This window comes from Corythoichthys intestinalis, chromosome 2, assembly GCF_030265065.1.
Source record: "Corythoichthys intestinalis isolate RoL2023-P3 chromosome 2, ASM3026506v1, whole genome shotgun sequence".
NCBI lineage: Eukaryota > Metazoa > Chordata > Actinopteri > Syngnathiformes > Syngnathidae > Corythoichthys > Corythoichthys intestinalis.
In genome coordinates, this window is record NC_080396.1 from 39,700,612 (window position 1) to 39,721,856 (window position 21,245).

Consider the following 21,245-nt stretch of genomic DNA (forward strand, 5'->3'; position numbering starts at 1 on the left):
AGGATTGGGCTAAATTGCTAACACATTTCATCATAAGTGTAGATTTTACAGTCTATGGGCGAGCTGGACTAATCCAAAGACATAATTTTGTCATGTTTTCTTGAAAACACTGAAAAAAAAGGTTATGGTCATAGAAAGAAAAAAAAAAAAAAAAGACAATGTTTTTGTCCAAATTTGACCGATCTTTGTTTTTCTTGCTCTACAAACACGCTCACTAACACAAACATACGATTGAATGATTTCATTGGATTGTCACCAGATGCACTTCAGAGGTACACCACGAATGAATATTGTACTATAAAGTTGATGTCGGCTATCTCTCTCCTCTCCCCCTCCCATCATCCTATCCCACAATCTCAAGCTTTCTCTCTCCTGCTTGCTCTCTTTTTCTCTCTCACCCCCGCGCGTGCACCTCTCTCGGGTCCTCCATAGGCTCTCAGGCGGGGAAGAAGAAGATTCTCCACAATGGACTTAACAGCGGCAGTCACCAGCATGTTGAGATGGTGAGATTGATGTCTTTCTTGTCGGATGCTTAGCGTCGCCTCTCCTCCATTGTCCACATCATGGCAACCATCGGGGAATTCGATCCACTCAACACGAGAGTCCCCGCAACTAAAATAGAAGTTACCGTCTCGTGCCGGTAAGATAAAACTCTTCTGCAAATTGGTGCTTTCATGTTGTTAGCCTTAACAAAAGACATAATTGCAACATTTTCTACTATCTACTGAAGTTTACATCTATCTATCTATCTATCTATCTATCTATCTATCTATCTATCTATCTATCTATGACAAGTTCCTATCAGACCCCTGAATGCGTATATTTTTTTTTATTCCAGCACCCCCACAATCAGTGACCTTTTGATTTCCCTGCTCACAGGGAAATTGTTGATTTGAGCAGCAGATGACTGCATAGGAGCTATTGAAGATGATCTATAATATATGTTGCTCCTGCATGATGTCCAGCATTAATATTCATTCATTACAGACTCACTGATAAATTCTCCCAGTTTTTTTTTTTTTTTTTTTTTAAAGGAGTAATCCAGCACAGAAAAGGTAGCACAATGCCCGAAAATATCTTGTTCATGAGCAACTAAAATACATATATATCCCTAATGAATTTTCTCCAAGATTGGTGTTTGGGTCATCTTGGCTCATCTGAATGTACACCTTACTGGCGGACCGAGAGAGCTGTAAAACCCGGTCAGCCTCGTTGCGCCTGTCAGCTTGCCATGTGCTAAATGTCTCTACACTTCACTCCTGAAAAATGAATAATGAATGGCTGGTGCGCTTGTGTACTACCTCCTCTGATCAGCCCCCCTTGAGATAGTCACACATCTCAGTGGACAAACGCTTTGAACTTTTGTTCATACCTTGGATATACCCTGGACAAAATTTGGATCTACAGTGTAACGTGTAATGATGACCAATTTCCATTCCGCCAAATTCAGTGATCTGAATTTTTTCTAATTGAACAAAAACATTGAAATAGATCAAAACCACAAATATTTCCAGAACCCGCATATTAATCTGCCTGCACAGTGATCATAACCATGAAAATCATTGGGCCGAATATAAGACGGTGTTTTTTGCATTGAAATAACACTGAAAAAGAGGGGGTCGTCTTATATTCGCGGTCTAGACATGATACCCATTCACGACGCTAGATGGCGCCATATATCATTGAAGTGATGTTCTGTCATATCATGTCTCAGCTACTCTCCCCATTCACGACACTAGATGGCGCCAGATATCATTGAAGCGATGTTCTGTCATGACAGATCTCAGCTACTCTTTATAGTTTAACCAGTTTGCATTATTTTATTGCAATGCTTTTCCTTATTCAGATTTGTTTCAAGACTACAGTTATAGTTAGACAACACTTTGATAGTTAATGCAGTTATTGCAATTTTGTTGTTTTATCACAACAGATTGGTTTATTCACATTTTAAAAACCAGAAGCCATTCATTTACGACTGTGATTGCACTTTAGTTTACATATTTAAATGTTCAGGTATTAAGATTTGAATGTATTGAAGTATTTTTTCAAACTTGAGTCTTGAAAAAGAGGGGTTCGTCTTATAATCAGGGCCGTCTTATATTCGGGCCAATATGCTAGAAATGATGGTGGAATTATCTGAATAATCAGAAAACATGCTCCATTCATGCTTATTGGAGAAAACATAAAAGATGCAATCAGAAAACTGAAAACTAGTAGGATGAATATTCAATTCAGTATTACAGTATGCTATGATCAAAAGTGAGGAAATATGGTAATGCTTTATTTGTTAGCTCAGTGCCAATTCTGGCTTAAGGTGAAGGACACTTTAAACTTTTTTAGACAGTTTCACATATAAACAAGCAAAGAATAATATTTATTATTTAATAAAAATATTAATACATCTTTTTCCTCCCATAATCCATTAAGAAGGAAATATCCATGTCTGAGTACAGAAGGATAGCATGGTTACAGTAGGCTGCTTCTGCAATGCTGTTGAATGCAACAAACTTCATTGGAAGGGGGAAAAAAAAAAAAAAAAAAAACTGTAAAACAATCAGTGTTGTCAAATTAACAAGTATCATTTACAGGCAATGCTATAGAACTGTTTTTTTGTTTTGTTTTGTTTTTTTCTTTTTAAACATCAAATTGTTGTATGAATTAATTTATAAAGTACATACAGTATGTGTAACCAGTCTGTCTTTAGCTTTTTCAACCCATACAGTCACTGTGGTAGTCAGGTGTGCTGACTATTGAGCATCTAGCATCACGTGCCACTACACTCTTTTAAGGTCTCAGTAAGTCACATTTTACTAACCTTCTAGAGGCACAGCACATCTTTCATTGGTCTCCAGTAGCTAAGTAGTGATCACATTTGACTGCCAAGATGATAGCGTGGGTTTAACTCCTGACTGGAGAGGGGGACAATGAGTAAAGGTAAATTACAGGGTAAAAAAGTAACGTTTAATTTTACTGCCATGATTTTCAATCTACAAAAATTATTCCGTAAAATGAATGGTTACCGAAGCGCTATAACATTTTTATGTATATTTTACACCCCCTCCCCCATTTTTTTAAACGGTAAAATTAACAGCTTTTTAAAAATATATGTATATATTTTACAGTGTTGTTGTGTTGTGTGCAAAAGTAAGATGTTTAGGATACGTGTCTTAATGAACCAAACATAGATTATTTTCATGCAATAAATGGATTACAAGCAAGTCAAAAGTAATATTTTGTTTGCTGTTTTACAGGAGTCTTCTGGATGTGGATACATTCTCTAAATCTGATCCTGGTATGTATGGTCTTTCTCATACCTGACAAAAATAAGACCGGAACGTCCTTAACGTCCAAGCAGCAAAAGGAAGTGAAAATATGACAAATGTAATTGTTGTTTTTTTATTACACAATAAGAACCTGAGCACAAATGGTGCTTACAGAGGATTGTGAAACCTTATGGGAGAATAACAGCGTAATTGTAGGGATGAAGGTTATGATACTGGCATGTGTGGAGCCAAACGAAAGTGACAGGTTCAAAAAATAGAAAAAGGACAAATGAATGTCATACTTGAATACTATTGTTCAGGGTAAAACACCTTGGTGTGAAAGTGCATGTTCCCTGGTTACGTTAGAAAAAAAAATAATGATAATAACCTGTGGCCCTCCTTCCACTAATTAGGACACCGGAGACCATAAGCAACTTTCGCTATTTTGACCATATTATGGATGGTAGCAGTATGTTCCTCATATATATATGTTTTAATGCACCTTTAGGTAATTTTAGTTCAGAAATGTTCACACACCCATCGATCCATCGCGTGACAGTTAAATTACAGATCCTGCACTTTGACTAGCATGCAAAAAGTATCATGGTTAAATGATTTTGTCAAAGGACAGATTGCAATGCTGTAGTGCTCCTAAGCTTTCATTTGTGAGTGGACATGTAAACATAAAGAGCATGTGAAGGCCAAGAATTGTAAGATACCTATTAATGTGGCTACACCACCGTGCATCACTCAATCAGGCTTTCAGAATAGATGTGAATAGGCATTCCAATCTCGTGTCTTCCCTGAAAAGGTTTTAATATCAAATTCACTGAATTAAACTTAAGTAATTGCAGACATCCATTAGATGCATGTGTAAAAGCATAAATATTCAGTGTACCAAAGGTCATCTTGGCAAGCCTGGTTAAAAGCCTTTTGGCCAGTTATTTTGCATGACCTCGTTAGCCCAGGAAACAATTTTCAAAAGCAAAAGAGCAACGCCGAGCAGATATGCTTAAAACATAATTCAATATTTCTCAAGGTATGATGTTCATTAAGTTGGTACACGTATTGCATATTTCTCAATATGTCAGTATTAACGTTAGCAGTACAACAACATTAGAGAATCTCCTGACTGATACAAATATTATAGATCACTAAAGTAGGTTACCCATGGTTGCCATGGCAATGATGCAATTTACTATTCTCCTTATTACAAGAATGTATGCCATCCAAAGTTACATACAGTACATTTATAGTTATAACACGAGGACATTGTTGCATAGCCTATTTGTCTTAAAAGATCCATCCACTCATTTTAGCCTGATATTGAACTGGGACTCTACAGTAACATTGGAAAAGAAAAGAAAAAAAAAAGAAATGGGACAACACAATGGATTTGGGTTTACACATCGGTGTTACAGTTAAGAGATCATACGTTAAAAACTCCACCTCTATAGCAAACCTCACTGAGCTTGCATGTTCCCCCTTTGTTTGAATTATATTTTCTCTGTGTCACTTGATTCCGAAATCTTTTGGGGTCAGTCCTTCAGTATTATACATGCAGGCTATTTGCCCACTCTTTTTTCTTTTGCAAAATTGCTCCATGTGTCAGATTTTGAGGGAATCATTTGTGGCAATTCTTTTGTTAACTTTGGGTGTTGGTAGGACTTGCAGTTACGCTGAAAAGTGAAACACAGATCTTTAATGTATTTTGCCTTTTAGTGGACTGAAGATCTCAATGATTTGGGCTATAATGGTCTCTTCTAGGGCAACTATATCTCAGATTTCTGAAAGTTTACTGAGATTACTTGGATATCATCGGTTTGGAGATTTGGCGTTATCATAAACGATTATGGGATTGACGTTATCATAAACCATTATGGGATTAATAAATGTTACGGAAATGACAGTGTATCCAGTGATACAGTATCTCATGTGCTCTGGGGTTTGTTTATCTTTCATCTAGCCATTGCAAATATTTCATGAGTGCCAAGGGATTTGTAATTGTAAAATTGCAGCATGTTCACACCAGCCAAAACAAGAGCAGTTTCTCATGGTCAGCGATGTACAGTGATCCTGAAGTTATGAAGAACTGAAGCTATTGTTGCTTTCATTGATCACTTTCACCCACTCATGCCCATTTCATCAGGTTTGACTTAGTTTCATCAAAACAAAAAACTATAAGGTTATGTTTCAGAGTGTGTTATTTGAGAACAGTGTTATTTTAAGAAGGCTTGGAGAGCAAAGTTATCAAAACTTTTTGTTAATTTTTTTGTTGTTGTTGTTAATGCCTCCACTGGACATATTTTAAAGTAAAAAAAAAAAAAATCAGTGCAACAATCTGTTATTTCAAATGAGATGAGAGATAATTTGAAGGAACAAAGTGACTACGGTATCAAAGCGCAATTTTGTTTTATCAGCTCAGTCTCCAATGTAAGTAAGTAAAAATGATCTCCAAACATCATCAAAGTAAGTGATGGCATTAAGGCAGCCCAGAATAGTGTTTTAATCAGAAAGCAAAATGGACACATTTGTTCTCGCTTACAAAAAAAAAATGCGGCAAAGAGCTTTTCAAAGAAAATTACAGGGAATGCAAAGATGCTATGTAAGGTAGTTTTAATGATAGTGTTACTGAATTTAGGATATCAATACTTTTGTAATTGTATCAAACAGCAATGTTACTGTAAATGGTAAATGGTGTTATACTTATATAGCGCTTTTCCACCTTTCAAGGCGCTCAAAGCGCTTTACACTATCTCAACATCTACCTACTGGTGACGCAGCACCAGGAGCAACGTGGGGTTCAGTATCTTGCTCAAGGACACTTAGACGAGTTCATCAGGGTGGAGAATCGAACCTACAACCTCTGGTTTGGGGGACAACTACTCTACCACTGAGCCACGCCACTGTATAGCACCTGTCTAGACAAACATTCTGTTCTACACTGCTGGCCAAAAGTATTGGCACCCCTGCAATTCTGTCAGATAATGCTCAGTATCTCCCATGAAATGATTGCAATTACAAATGCTTTGGTAGTAATATCTTCATTTATTTTGCATGCAATGAAAAAACACAAAAGAGAATGGAAAAAAAAAATCATAATCTTTTTACACAAAAATCAAAAAAATGGGCCCGACAAAAGTATTGGCACCCTCAGCCTAATACTGTACTTGGTAGCACAGCCTTTAGACAAAATAACTGCGAACAACTGCTTTGGTATCCATCAGTGAGATTCTTACAACGCTCTGCTGGAATTTTAGACTATTCTTCTTTGGTCAACGGCTCCAGGTCTCTGAGATTTGAAGGGTGCTTTCTCCAAACTGCCATTTTCAGATTGTTCCACAGGTATTCTATGGGATTCACGTCTGGACTCATTGCTGGCCACTCCAGAAGTCTCCAGTGCTTTTCCTCAAACCATTTTCTAGTGCTTTTTGAAGGTTGTTTAGGTCATAGTCCTGCTTGAAGACCCATGACCTCTGAAGGTGACCATGCTTTCTCACGCAGAGCCCTACATTATGCTGCATAATTTGTTGGTAGTCTTCAGACTTCATAATGCCATGCACACAGTCAAGCAGTCCAGTGCCAGAGGCAGCAAAGCAACCCCAAAACATCAGGGAACCACCGCCATGTTTGACTGTGGGGACCGTGTTCTTTTCTTTGAAGGCCTCATTTTTTCCCTGTAAACTATATGTTGATGCCTTTTCCCAAAAAGCTCTACTTTTGTCTCATCTGACCAGAGAACATTCTTCCAAACAGTTTTTAGCTTTCTCAGGTAAGTTTTGGCACACTCCAGCCTGGCTTTTTTATGTCTCTGTCTTGTTTTTATGTCTGTGGGACAGAAGTGGGGTCTGCCTGGGTATCCTACCATAGACTCTAGATTTTCATTCAGATGCAGACGGATAGTACGGGTTGACACTGTTGTACTCTTGGACAGCAGGACAGCTTAAACTTGTTTGGATGTTAGTGGAGGTTCTTTCGTTAAAATCTCTCGTCAATAGTTCTTTTGCATCCACATCTAGAGAGGTTTGCCACAGTACCATGGGCTTTACACTTATTGATGACACTGCACACGATAGACACAGGAACATTCAGGTCTTTGGAGATGGACTTGTAGCCTTGAGATTGCCCATGCTTCCTCACAATTTTGCTTCTCAAGTTGTCAGACAGGTCTTTGGTCTTCTTTCTTTTCTCCATGCTCAATGTGGTACACACAAGGACACAGGACAGAGGTTGAGTCAAATTTAATCCATTTTAACTGGCTGCAAGTGTGATTTAGTTATTGCCACCACCTGTTACGTGCCACAGGTAAGTAACAGGTGCTATTAAATACACAAATTAGAAAAGCATCACATGATTTGTCAAAGGGTGCCAATACTTTTGTCCGGCCCATTTTTGGAGTTTTGTGTAAAATGATTATGATTTTTTTTTTCCCATTCTCTTTTGTGTTTTTCATTGCAAGGAAAATAAATGAAGATATTACTATGAACGCATTTGTAATTGCAGTCATTTTCTGGGAGAAATTGAGCATTATCTGACAGAATTGCAGGGGTGCCAATACTTTTGGCCGTTTCCACTGATATTTATTATTTATTTATTCCACGGACGGCACGGAGCTCTTCCCAGCTGCAGCAGTTATCTGAGTCTGACGAGTCGCGTCGATGTGCACAGCTGGACTCAGTTGTCCATTCAATTGGCTAATATACTGACATGTGACCAGCATAGATAGTTATCTCTGATTGGTTCAAATGCACGATTTCTAGAAGTATAATAAGCCTGTTGAATTAATATGAGAAAAAAGGGAAACAACAGAAAATTCAGATCTTTAAGCGAAAGAAAAGCGTTGAAGAGGCTTATTTATTTTATTTTTTTATTTTAATTTTCTGTAATGGGGTGGCTCAGAACATCTTCCATGTCAATGTGCACTTTGGACTTATTTTACATCATTCACGTTATGCTCCTTATTAATTTTATATTTTATATTCATTAAAACAAATACATATCTTCAGTTTTAATGTACAGTAATGTACAGTTAGAATTGAGGTTTTCTCATATAGATGTGAGAAAATGATGGGGGAAAAAAAATAGGAGATGGAGGCTGGGGTCCCTACTGTTTTTGCTAACTGTTATTTAGCAAATCATTGAAAAAATACAAATTTTGAATGAAAATCAGATTGTCGTGTATGGCTTGTGACAGTATGTGTAATGCAGTAGTATATGTAAAACCATTTTGTGTGTGTGTGTGTGTGTGTGTATGTGTTATAGGTATAACTGCACTAAAAATATTTTTGTCTGCATTAATGTGGTTGTAGGAGATTTGTAAATAACTAAAATAAATAAAGACAAATAAATAAAACTAAAAAATTTGTCTCCTTGGCGAACTTTATGTCAGGGTGTTCCTGCAATAAATTCTAGCCACTTTCATCCCAGGTAGTACTGTACATAAACAATAGATTAACCAAGATGCATAGAACTTTAATTTTTACTTCATTTTGGTAAATTACCAAGTCTTTCTGCTCCATTGAAGAAGCCGGACTACAAGAAGAAAGCCAATGCAATTACATGTTTAAAAGAGCAAGTGATAATCAGACTTTGGAAGAATTTGAAACGCTAATACAAAACATTATGTATTAAATCCCACTAGAGCTGCTTGTGAAATCAGTTTAATATGTTTCCTGAGTGGCACAGGAAGCCGGCAAGGAATTCTGTTTCCCATACCGAATTTTACATAAAGCCACAGGCAATAATACTCAGTTACAACTATTGTAAAAATCCTCATATTTCAAGAGAAAAAAGAAGTCAGCATGAACCCTATTTCATTTTCCTCATTTAGCCTACAGCATAATTGCACCTTGATTAAAAAAAAAAAAAAAAAAAAAAAAAAAAAAACATTTCCAGCAAGTGAGCCACTGCAATCAAAGCTGGCTTGTATATTTTTAAAAAATCCTTCTGAATCACAAGATGCTCACCAACTTCAAGGGAATGCAGTAACAGTGGGCTCCAACAGCCTTGGCAGCATTGAATAATTATTGTTGGAGTGTGTCTTAGTAACACCAACAATGATTGAATTATCAGATTAAAAAAAAAGAAAATATGCTCTGGCAACACTTGCATCTGTCGAACACTCATAAACAGAAGCACCAAATTTATTTTGGTATATCATAACAGTAACATCAACTCCTAACTAACCCATAGTATCCCATGCTTTCTCTTTATTCTTGTGTCAATACGAGAAAAGTAGGTTGTATCAACGTCATCTGGATAAATTTACTCGACTGATTACTTGCTCTAATGACAGAATGCAATAACCTGATTGTGAGATGTTCCATCAACAGATCATAATTGGATGACAGGTTCCACACAATTTTATTCCTCCTCTATTTTCGTACTCAACCACTACATTTACATTCATACCCACACTGCATTGGCCTCATCTGGTGTTTATTTGGCAAGAATTATGAATAAGAGTAAATGCCTTGGCACGAACATGACTGCAATTTAGGTGACAGGATAGACATAATTAACAGAGTGGGCGCCGTACAGGAGAGAGAAGATTGACGTGATATAATGGTTTAATTAAATCACACACTCATAATCAGGAATACAAGTAATCCCTGTGGACCACTGATTGTGTATAATGCTAAATATAGAGTTAGATTTTTCTGCTCATTCATATCATTCAGAACTAATCAGCGTCAATTAGTAAATGGGTCAGTGAGATACGAAGTTTGAAACTAGCACTTCATCATTTGACTCCTAAACTTTGAAAATATGGAGATCTGTAGTGACCTACATTTTGAACACTACCAGCTTGCACAACATGCACAATATTTACAGTATATATTACTAACAGTAAATTGACATACTTTTACCATGCGGAGTTCAGTGGAATTGTACTGTACAGGTGTTGTTTATAAGGAATTGTTTAAGAAAAAGTCTAGATAATAACAACAACACCCATGACTGACATGAAATGCTAATGTGAAAAGGACATTTTAATCATTTTAGTTAAGTAAAATATTTGAAGGGGTGGGGGCATACTACGATACAAACATTATTTTTTAAAACCACTATCCATTTTTATGTTTTAACAACAAGCAGTGCTTTTGTGAACGATTATCAGATATTTATCATTTCTCCATACAACCCAGAGTTATTATTCAGAAAGGTCTGTTGACTGCATGCCCTCCACAGCTGTTTATTCCACAATTTTGTACTAATTGAAAAATATAAAGTTATAATAGTTAGAAATATTAAATACTGTCAAGGATCCTACACAAATGGAAAACTTTCATAATTCCTGTTGCCGCTCACATTTTCAAATTGTAACTTTCAGCTGGCTAAATGAATTTTTTTCACCCTAATCAACATTCAATGTGTTCACTTATTGCATCAATTAACAAATATCACCTCCCGTACTATACTTTCTTGCTTTTAATCACCAGAACTTCTGTACCTTCCTTGCATGCCATTTAAACATATCAACTGGAAATGTGAATTATTATGTTCATTTATGTTGTGATTCTCAAGGCACATTCATATTCTGCCAAACATCTCAAGTCATTTGGCAAGGTCTATTCCAATCCCACAAACTCAATGACCCAAACCTCAACTCAATTACCAGACCTTCTGCTTGTATAATTGGTCATAAGCCTCCATAACAGTGTAATATGCAGAATGCTACACCAAAGATCTGAGATGTATTTTTTACAGTGAATAATGTGACACAGGCTAAAAGGGGAAGAGATGATAACACACTCAACTGTACTTCAATATACCTCAGTCAGTACAGTAGCATAAAAGGGGTGGGGGTGAAACACACACGTGCACACGCGCACACACACCAAAGGGAACATCAGAGCCGGCATTCAAAGGTTTCTGCACTTTGATGGCACTCTATATGAGATGATACTTCATAGTACCTAGTAATCCAGCTACAGAAAGTCAGTCTCATTTTGATGCAGGATTGAATCACTATTTTGTCTCTCCCAGGGCATTCAGATGCTAGCATTGTGAGGCAGATGGACTCGCGAGAATACATGCTGCAATTTCACAAAGTCATCTTGCCAAGCCGGATACTATTGTGGTAGGCACAGTCAGAATAGTGTGGGCCAGATGGTTTAGATGTCATGAAAGTGACAGTGAGTGAAGAGCAGCAGTTTTATCAGAATTGGAAAACATGACTCATGGCTTGCACCATAACTCTTAACCCAGATGTTTTCAACACAAGACACTTGATGCTTGCTTGTCAAGTTTGCAACATGATAGACTCCTCTTCAGTACTTCATTACCAAACCGATTGACTGTGCATGTTGTACATTTAATTGAATGTTGATAGATGTTCTCACCAGGGGTATTGCAGAAAACCAGTATAAGGAATTGAGTCCATAAATATTGGTCATAATCGGTTGCCTGGCACCGCCAGACTATTCTCCCTGTATTTTTCAAACACTGTGAGAATAGTCTGGGACCCAGCCCATTAAAGGCCTCTCGAGCAAGCACAAAATCAACCGTCCAATCAGATTCGTTTATTTGCGTGACGTGTTCTTAACAAGTACCGTCACTCTTGCGCGCCGAAAGTCGTCTCTACAACAACACAGATGGCGAACGGTAGAGCCGAGAATATGTTCCAATCCGCGGTAAAATCAGTTTTGAATTACCAAAAACACATCGACACAAGTCATTGACAACAGTCAACATGGCTCGCGCTAGCCATGTTGAATAAACTTCTCCATTCTCCACTCACGCTAGTTACTTGTCGCTTTAACAACGTCACGGCTGCCCGTCGCTGATTGGTCCACTCCGCTGTCTGTTTGCTGTGGCTTGCTCCGCCCTGGGAATTTGATCCGCCGGACGGTCACCAGACTCACTCGCTGGAACAGCGGTGAGTCTGGCATACCAGGCAACATAATCGGTTGATAAAATGCAGGCCAAGTTGATCCTGGACAAGTAACAATGGTGACTTAGCCTTTGCAAAACATCTAGTGAGCGGTAGTTCTGTGAGCAAAAATGCCTTGTTGATGGCAGAGGTCAGAGGAGGATGACAAGACTGGTTTTAGCTGGTTGAAAGGCAAGAAGTAACTCACATAACCACTTACAACTAAGGTATACAGGAGAACATCTCTGAAGACACAACACATCGAACCTTGAGAACCAGAATGGCTAAAGCAGCAGACCACACCAGGTGCCACTTCTGTCAACTATGGACAGTAAACCTAGGCTACAGTTTACATAGGCTGACCAAAATTGAACAATAGAAGATCATAAAAACGTTGCCTGGTCTGATGAGTTTCAATTTCTGCCACAAAATTTGGATAGTAGGGTAAGAAATTAACTTGAACGTCATTAACGCATGGCTCCACCCTGCCCTGAATCAACGGTTCAGGCTGGTAGGAGTATGTGAGGGATATTTTCATAACACACTATGGGCCCCTTGGTACTAATTGAGCAACATGTCAAAGCCACATCCTTTCAGTGTATTTTTGCTGGCGAGTCAGTCGCTGACGAGTTCAGGTGGTGGTGGTGGTGGGGGGGGGGGGGGGGGTGGTCATGGGGGCGTGGTAATGGAATACGGTACAAAACCAAACGTTTATTTTCAACATTGTCATATGATATTGTTGAGCCACAACTGGATTCCTTACCTCATCACCTTTCATTCCTCACACAGCCCCTGAAAACAGAAATGTCGTTCAATCCAATTGCAGGCGACTGGGAGATCAGAATTTTACGATACTGTGCGCTGGTCCTTATGGGAAATGCAGTCTTCCTTAAGGCAAAACACTACCGCGTTTGTCCATCTGCACCGCTAAAATCATTATTATTATCGTATATTTTCTATTTGTTAAACACTAAGTGAATGATTCAGTCTGAGTGTATTGGTAAATGGAAAGCTGTTATCCTCTTTTGAAGTCATTTTAAGCAGTGCCGTTTTGCAAAACAGAATGCCAAGATGCCAAAAGAAAGACTATGAAGTGCTTATCTTTTCATCTAATCTACAGATGACTAAAGTGTTTGTCCTTGGAGATGTTGTGCAGTCTTACATGGTCATCGTGTAAATTAAATTACAGTTTGTGTTTGTCCGCCACCAAATTACTTGATGCCTGCATGTGTTTGCCAACACATGGAGGAGTAACTATGTGATCAATTTTCGTTCTTCCATCTGCAGTCAAGATCAAGGAAACTTGCCACAGTTGCCAGTAAAGAGTGATTTTTTTCCCCCTTCTACGGTTCTGACACTAAGCCATGCATCAATAAATGGAAGCAGAGGAAGCTAGAAGAAGCAACAACCTATTTAATTTCAGAGCTGCTCTGTTATATACAGTTATATACATTTACCCTTTAGGTTGTCTAACATACACAAGACATTTTCCCTTGTTGAGTCCATCTGCAGCCTCATCGAAATGACCATTACAGCTAGTTGGCTTTTAAATGTTAATGCCAGTTCATGTTTTACATCACAAGTGGATAAAACTGCTTGTCACGTGTGATGAACACAGGTCATGGCTGTAATTGAATCATATTCAACTTTTGTGTGCTTGTAACAGTACCACATATACTTGAAATATAATTTTGGTTTATTCACTAGAATTTCCTCTGAGCAATTTTTTTGTTGAACAACTATTATGGTATGAACATATTTTATTTACATATAGTACTTACAGTTAATTATATGATATCAACGATAGGGATGTCCCGATCCCATCACGTGATCAGAAATCGGGCTGATCGCGCCATTTTTCAGTGGATCAGAATCGGGTGCAAAAGGATCCGACTTTTAATTAAGAAATATATTTATGTTTTTCTGCCTCATGCTTGTACTGCACCACAGCCTCTCACCCTCCCTCCTGCTAAGAAGTGCGGCCAAACTGTCCAGCTTTTGTTTGGTACTTAAAGTTAATGATGATTGACATGTTTGAAGCTTTGAGCCTGCCAGAGAAGCTTGGTAGCGCACGATCAAAGGCACAAATGTGTCAATCATCGTTAAACTAGCATAAGTGTGTTGTGGCAACTCGTTGTGTAAGTGAGAAGCTGTTCTCAGCAGCATGAGCATCAAAGCATGAATGAAAATGAGTGGACTCACTCAATGATGCATTTCATAAAGACATCATTTTTCTACGTTATCCTTGTTTAAAACTAATTCAAATTATGAAAGTGGCATGGTGGGACAGGACCACGTTTGGAACTTTTGTTAAAAAAAACACAAAAAAAAAACAAACAAAAAAAAAACAAGAACATTCAGATTTACATTCACACTTCAGGACAACTAATAAATATTTAATATTTAATCGTTATTTAATAATTTAATTCCCTACCACGCGTGTTTCGGGCATGTGAGAGGAAACCTGAATACCACAGAGAAAACCCATGCAAACAAGGGGAGAACAGAAAACTCCAAATAGAAGGCCGGAGCCTGGACGCAAACACCCAACCTTTAAACGTGAGGTAGTAATTAATCAGACGCCATGCTATGATGCTACTCGTACTTGCATTGATAAAAATTCAATGAAAATAAAATCCAAATTTCATTATATCACTTCTACTAAAATGATCGATTTTTTGTGCTTTAGTATGAAAGGGTTCTTTACCACATGGTATACCCTGAGTGATAATATCAAGGACTATTCACATTATGCATTATTAATATTCTTACTATACGTACTGTATATTCAGATCAATTATGCAGGCATACATGTAAGGTTAATGCCACTTGGTCTGACTCAAGGCAACATCGTTCTGAAGTATCTTTACTGAAAAATGACCTGTATCAGTTTGTCATGCAAATTAAGTAATGGTATTTGGTTTAGTCTAATATCTAAATGCATAATATATAAATGGCTTGAAATTATTTTGTTTGTGTTCAACTAGAGTTTCACTCTCACGTTCCCTTTTATGTTTAAATTAGTCTTATTGTATTAACATGACCGCCTTCAGGTTTTTTTTTTTTTTTTTAACAGTAGAAGCGTTTGGCTTGCAGTGTTAATTGTAATGAAGCAGAAAGAGATATGCTAATTGCATGTGAAATGTAGAAAAAAACGTGGTTGGTTCCTGTTTTTTTCTGGTTTCATAAAAATGATAGCTATCTTATGCAAAGAAGAAAATGTCATCTGGCTGCTCATTTATTTATCCTCATTTGAATGCCTCAAGAGACAGCTGACTCTTTGTAGTACGTTATTATGTTTTGGTCTCAGTTGTATATGTATAATAAATAATAAAACGGGGGGGGGGGGGGGGTGTCGTGAATAGGAAGAGCTGTAGTAAGTAGCATTGGTCTTCAAATAAACCACTAATATATTTTGGGCATTTGAAGCAATTTTGTATTCATGAAAGCTTGTTGCAATTTATGCTGCCAGCCCGTGTTAGAGATTTTTTTTTAAGATTAAGATTTTTAATGAGAATCTTTGCTGGTAAAAAATCACTAGTCTTGACCTGTAACACGGTCATATTCAGTCCCATCTCGTTGAAGGTTTTAACATATTCCAGGCATGCGTGACCTCAACTACTTTGTCGCTGCCCTTGAGGAGTCACACAAGGCTTTACTCCGTTTCCCCAAGCTTGTGAAATCTTCTTTGTTTGAACCATAGTAGCTCGATGAGGAGATTATAGTTAAAAGTGAAGGTCTGTTTTTTCAGAGACAATACAATGTAAGATACTTTTGAAACCTGATGAGATTTTGTCATCTCAGTTAAATAGATAGTGCTCAACATAGATGAAAGAACATCTATTGAAAGCAAGGCTTTTATCTCTAAATCAAGAAATCCTAAAACACATGTAATTTTTTATGATGATCAGACTCACCTGTTTTCATCAAAATTTTACTTTGCAAAGTTTTTATTGGTAGTTACTATTTTTTTTTCCCAACTTAATGACATGGCTACCTCATGTCAATGGAGGTTTTGTGTCACTGTACAACACGAATAAGTATTAGTTTCTGCTCGTAAATTCCTGGAGCCATATTTTCATACAGATGTTCTGCATAAAATTGGATATAAGTGGATTTTCGCAGCAGTGCAACGCACGCCACATGCTGTGTAATTTGGCAGCACTTTATGTGTCAGGCATCTAGGGTGTGTTCTCTCTGACATGCTTGGTGCAATTTTGTGGATTTTGTGTTTACCACTGAAGTGGTGGTTGAAGTTTCAGCGCAGGATAGACTGCTGGTCTAAGGAGATTTTGTTGAATCTGCAATCGAGGTGCAGGCTGACAAAAATGTAACTATGTGGACGTCAGGTGGAAGTGCGTGGTGATAACTTCTTGCTGGAACTCCCTGACAAAATAATGAAAATAAAAGCATCTGTTTTTGTATGTAAATTATGAATGAGCTACAACGTGCCTGTCAGGCAGAACAACCCCGCGGGCCGGATAAAACCCCCTGACGGCCGCTTCCGGCCTGTGGGCCGTAGATTTGATGCCCCTGGTTTGTATAAGGTTTCCAACTTTAATTATTATACATTGTAATTCCTAAATGTTAAAATCCATGTTCTCGCTTTACATATTACTGTATCGTTCATTATTAATTTTCATTCCACGCTGACTTGACGATTTGCAAAGATAATATATTAAATTTTATTTTAATAAAATAAAATTTTAATAAAGCCATCCAACCATCCATCCATCCATCATATTCCACTTGCTCCGGGGTCAGGTCGCGGGAGCAGCAGCTTTAACAGCCCAGACGTCCCTCTCCCCAGCCACTTCAATGAGCTCCTCCGGGGGGGTCCCAAGGCGTTCCCAGGCCAGCCGGGAGACATAGTCTTTCCAGCGTGTCCTGGGTCGTCCCGGGGCCTGCCGCCGGTGGGACATGCCCGAAACACCTCTCCAGGGAGGCGTCCAGGAGGCATCCGAACCAGATGCCAGAGCCACCTCAGCTGGCTCCTCTCACCACGGAGGAGTAACGGCTCGAAGCCGAGTCCCTCCCTGATGACTGAGCTTCTCACCCTATTGCTAAGGAAAGGGCCATGACACCCTGTGGAGGAAACTCATTTCGGCTGCCTGCATCCGGGAGCTTATTGTTTTGGTCACGACCCTCATCTCGTGGCCGTAGGTGAGGGTAGAAATATAGATCGATTGGTAAATGGAGAGCTTTGCCTTTTGGCTCAGTTCTTTCTACACCACAACGGACCGGTACAGAGTCCGCATCACAGCAGACGTTGCACCTATCCGCCTGTTGATCTCCCGCTCCCTCCTACCCTCACTCATGAACAAGACCCCAAGATACTTGAACTCCTCCACTTAATCTTCCATAAATAAACTCATTCATTCATAAACTCTTTTTCTATTAGTTCCAGATATTTTTCCTTGTCCTCACCACTGACACAAATGCTGATATCATCAGCAAACAATACAAAGTGTAGATATTTTAAGATCATTTGATATACTCTAAATAACTCTGAATTGACAGGCAACTAAAAGTAGCTATTTATCAATGTAATTAATCAGTCCTGAGACACACAAAAAAAAGATTGATGCATATACATCCCTAGAACATACCTACCAAATTTCATTGTGATCTTTCCATGAATAACGGCTTAACGATTTTAATCCTGCATTTAATTAATCTAATTTGTATGCCCTCAGATAGAAAAAATTGTGCTCAATGATTTGATCCCTAATCAAATTTCACATGATCACTCCATGAATAACGGAGGTGTAGCGATTTTGATTCTCCAATTAATTATTTTAATTAATCAGCCCTGAGACAAAAAAAAATAATCTGAACTCCAGGACAGAAGATCGATGCATATACATGCCCAGAATATACCTGGCAAATTTCATTCTGATCCATCCATGGATAACGGAGGGGTAGCATCTTTAGTTAAATTTACCTTTAGCCCTCCCAAAGAAGAAAAACATCATCAGTAAGCAAGAACATGAGACCATGTGGTCTAATAGAACAACAGAAGACATATAGCGTGTGGGCTCCCCACAGGTCACCATCAAGTTGAAAATCAGATATATTTTCAGTATATGACCATACTGAAAACTATACCCCAAAAAACAGTAAATCCATGAAAAGGCATCTCCCCTAATGAAATATCTGTACAGCTATTGAAAATAGTAATGCACGATTCACTGTATCAAAAGCTTTGGTCGGGTCCAAGAACACCCGATGGCATTTTGTTTAGGTATTGCCTTCGATATGTGTTTTTTGTTCGACTTCCGCTAATTTGGTGGTCCTGTTGTTTATAAACTCATATTGCTGTTCACACAGGACGTTGTATTTATCAAAATAGTTATATAATTGCTTATGAATTAATTCTTCAAAATCATTGCATGTAAAATGCAAATAGGTCTGTAGCAGTGTTGTTTTTGGCAGCCCTTTTAATTTTCGTCTTACTCTTAGTCTTTTGGACCATTATACTTATTGGTTTTAATCATATCTTAGTCATCTCAAAATGTGTTTGTCTTCTAGTTTTTCTTGACGAAAACTCAAGACTCATTTTGTCTAGTTTTAGTCGACGTTTATTCAAAATGTTTTCGTTTGTAAAATTAAAATCATTTACTCCATAAATAAATAAAGGTTTCCAACTACCGTATTGCCCCTAATATAAGACGGTGTTTTTTGCGTTGAAATAAGTCTGAAAAAGATGGGGTCATCTTATATTCGCGGTCTAGACATTATACCCATTCACGACGCTAGTTGGCGCCAGATATCTATTGAAGCGATGTTCTGTCATGACAGATCTCAGCTACTCTCCCCATTCACGACACTAGATGGTGCCAGATATCATTGAAGCGATGTTCTGTCATGACAGATCTCAGCTACTCTCCGGTTTAACCAGTTTGCATTATTTATTGCTATGTTTTTCCTTATTCAGATTTGTTTCAAGACTACAGTTACAGTTAGACTTCACTTTGCTGGTTAATGCAGTTATTGCAATTTTGTTGTTTTATCACAATAGATTGATTTATTTACATTTCAAAAACCAGAAGCCATTCATTTACGAATGTGATTGCACTTTAGTTTACATATTTAAATGTTCAGATATTAAGATTTGAATGAGGCAAAATAACATGCTTTTTCTCTCAAATATATTGTTATAATCATTTGTTTCGGATGTACTGTAATTATTTTCTGTATAAAAATTAATTTGGTGTTCAAAAAGCATTTTTTTCAAACTTGAGTCTTGAAAAAGAGTGGGTTGTCTTATAATCAGGGCCGTCTTATATTCGGGCCAATACGGTATTTTGAATGAATTGGCAGAGGTGCACATAATATAGTGTCTACAAGGACAACACCAACTTTGTGAATATACAATCTACACACCCAGCAGGAATACAGTACATTATTTTATTTTCAATTTAATTATAGCCACCTGGATGCCACGAACTCTACGTAAAAAAAGGGTCCGAGACTTAAGAACACGCTCGCCGTTTGCTTTAGCCTAATGCTAACGTGAATCCAAGCTAGCACTTCCAGTTACATTTAGTGTGTGATGATCACTCAGCACAGACCTTTAAAGCCTAAAGCAACATTGCATATTCTCACAGGCCAAGATTAGAAAACAAATCCTACCATGTAAGCCTTGAGACTGGAGTGGAGGACACTGCACTAGTGAGTGAAGGCGGAGGGGGGGTGCAGCGCGTCACAAGAGTGACACAAGCAGACATTGCTATGCAGACTAACTACACATAAAAATGAAACATTTTGTGAACATGTGACGGTAACCATTGCACATTTTCGTCTCGTTCTCATCTCATCAGACGAAAGCTGGCATTAGGCTCATTATGCTTTAGTCTGCCAACAGACCCGTTTTTAGCCAGACAACCCTTTTTTAGCTCGTTATCGTCCCTTCATTTTCATGAAAAAAGTGTTCGTTGACGAATATTTTCGTTATAGTCATCATTGACGAAAACAACACTGGTCTTCTGAATAGGGATGACATTTTCTATTTTCATCCTGTCAAGGAATACTCTTATTTGTTGTGACAGGATCTAAATAATTCGAGTTAATTTTAATTCCATTTTTTTTTTTTTTTTTTTTTTTTTTAACGAATGACATATCTAACCCAGTCCAGCCTGTAGACGTTTTACACGCTGTTTACAACTTCATTTTCATTCGTCCCTTGTATAAATATTGTGTTAACATTAGAAGTACCAGGGGTTTTGGTGCTCCATAATATTACCCCCAAGCTTAACTTAGCCTTTGTTTTGTAAATGGGGCCATTACTGATGCACCGCCGGCCGCATCCATTTCTATTTTTCTACACCTACTCCTTGGCCCTTCAAACGGAGCAATAAGGGGTAGGATTTGAAACGTCAGCCCTACGAATTGGGACACACCTTCACACTCACGTACGTCATAAGTCCGTTCGGCCAGTTGTTACGTAACCAAAAGCGGTGATAAAAAGTGCGCTGAGTGCACTTGTGCGTTTAGCAAAACTGAAAAGCAAAACAAACATTACACATGAAGAAACACAGTGTCTGAAAGTAGCCTGACTCTGGAAGGTTTCGCCCAACCCCCTCCTCAGCTAATGGCTGAATTTGCAAGTCAGGCCTTCCTGAGTCTGACTCAGGAAGGGCCAAACCTGCCTGACTGGTTTCGCCAGTCCTGAGTCAGGCTGCTTTCTCTTGACTTGCAAATTCAGTCATTAGCTGAAAAGGAGGTTGGGCGAAACCTTCCAGAGTCAGGCTACTTTCAGACACTGTTACTTCTTACTTGACACTAAACTGCTAAACTTCTGAGGATATTTTAATAGTAGTATTTTAATAGTTCTAATTTATTCTGATGTATTTGTTTGAATACCCTCTACATGTTAAAAAAAAAACATTTTTGAAAAGATCAATTTGCTGTGGATATACATTGATATCCATAGATATTTAGAAATACTACAACTAAGCACACCATGCAACAGTGGTAAAAAGAAAAGCACCTCACATGAAATTGCTGAAAAAAAAAATATGCAAGATTAGTAAATACCACTCTTGGTTCAGAAACAAACTATCATTCAGGTTTCATACAATGGTGTAAATATTACTTTTAATTTG

The 21,245-nt window shown here is 38.0% G+C and overlaps 1 protein-coding gene across 1 annotated transcript in view; it reads left to right on the forward strand.

The window, feature by feature from the left end:
- Positions 1 to 541: 541 nt before the first annotated feature.
- Positions 542 to 21,245, forward strand: part of LOC130911785 (copine-9) — a 116,360-nt gene continuing 95,656 nt past the window's right edge. The window contains exons 1-2 of the mRNA XM_057829311.1: positions 542 to 640; positions 3,252 to 3,292. Of these exons, the coding sequence (XP_057685294.1) occupies positions 564 to 640; positions 3,252 to 3,292 (118 nt within the window). The 5' untranslated portion in view covers positions 542 to 563. The remainder of the gene's footprint in view (positions 641 to 3,251; positions 3,293 to 21,245) is intronic.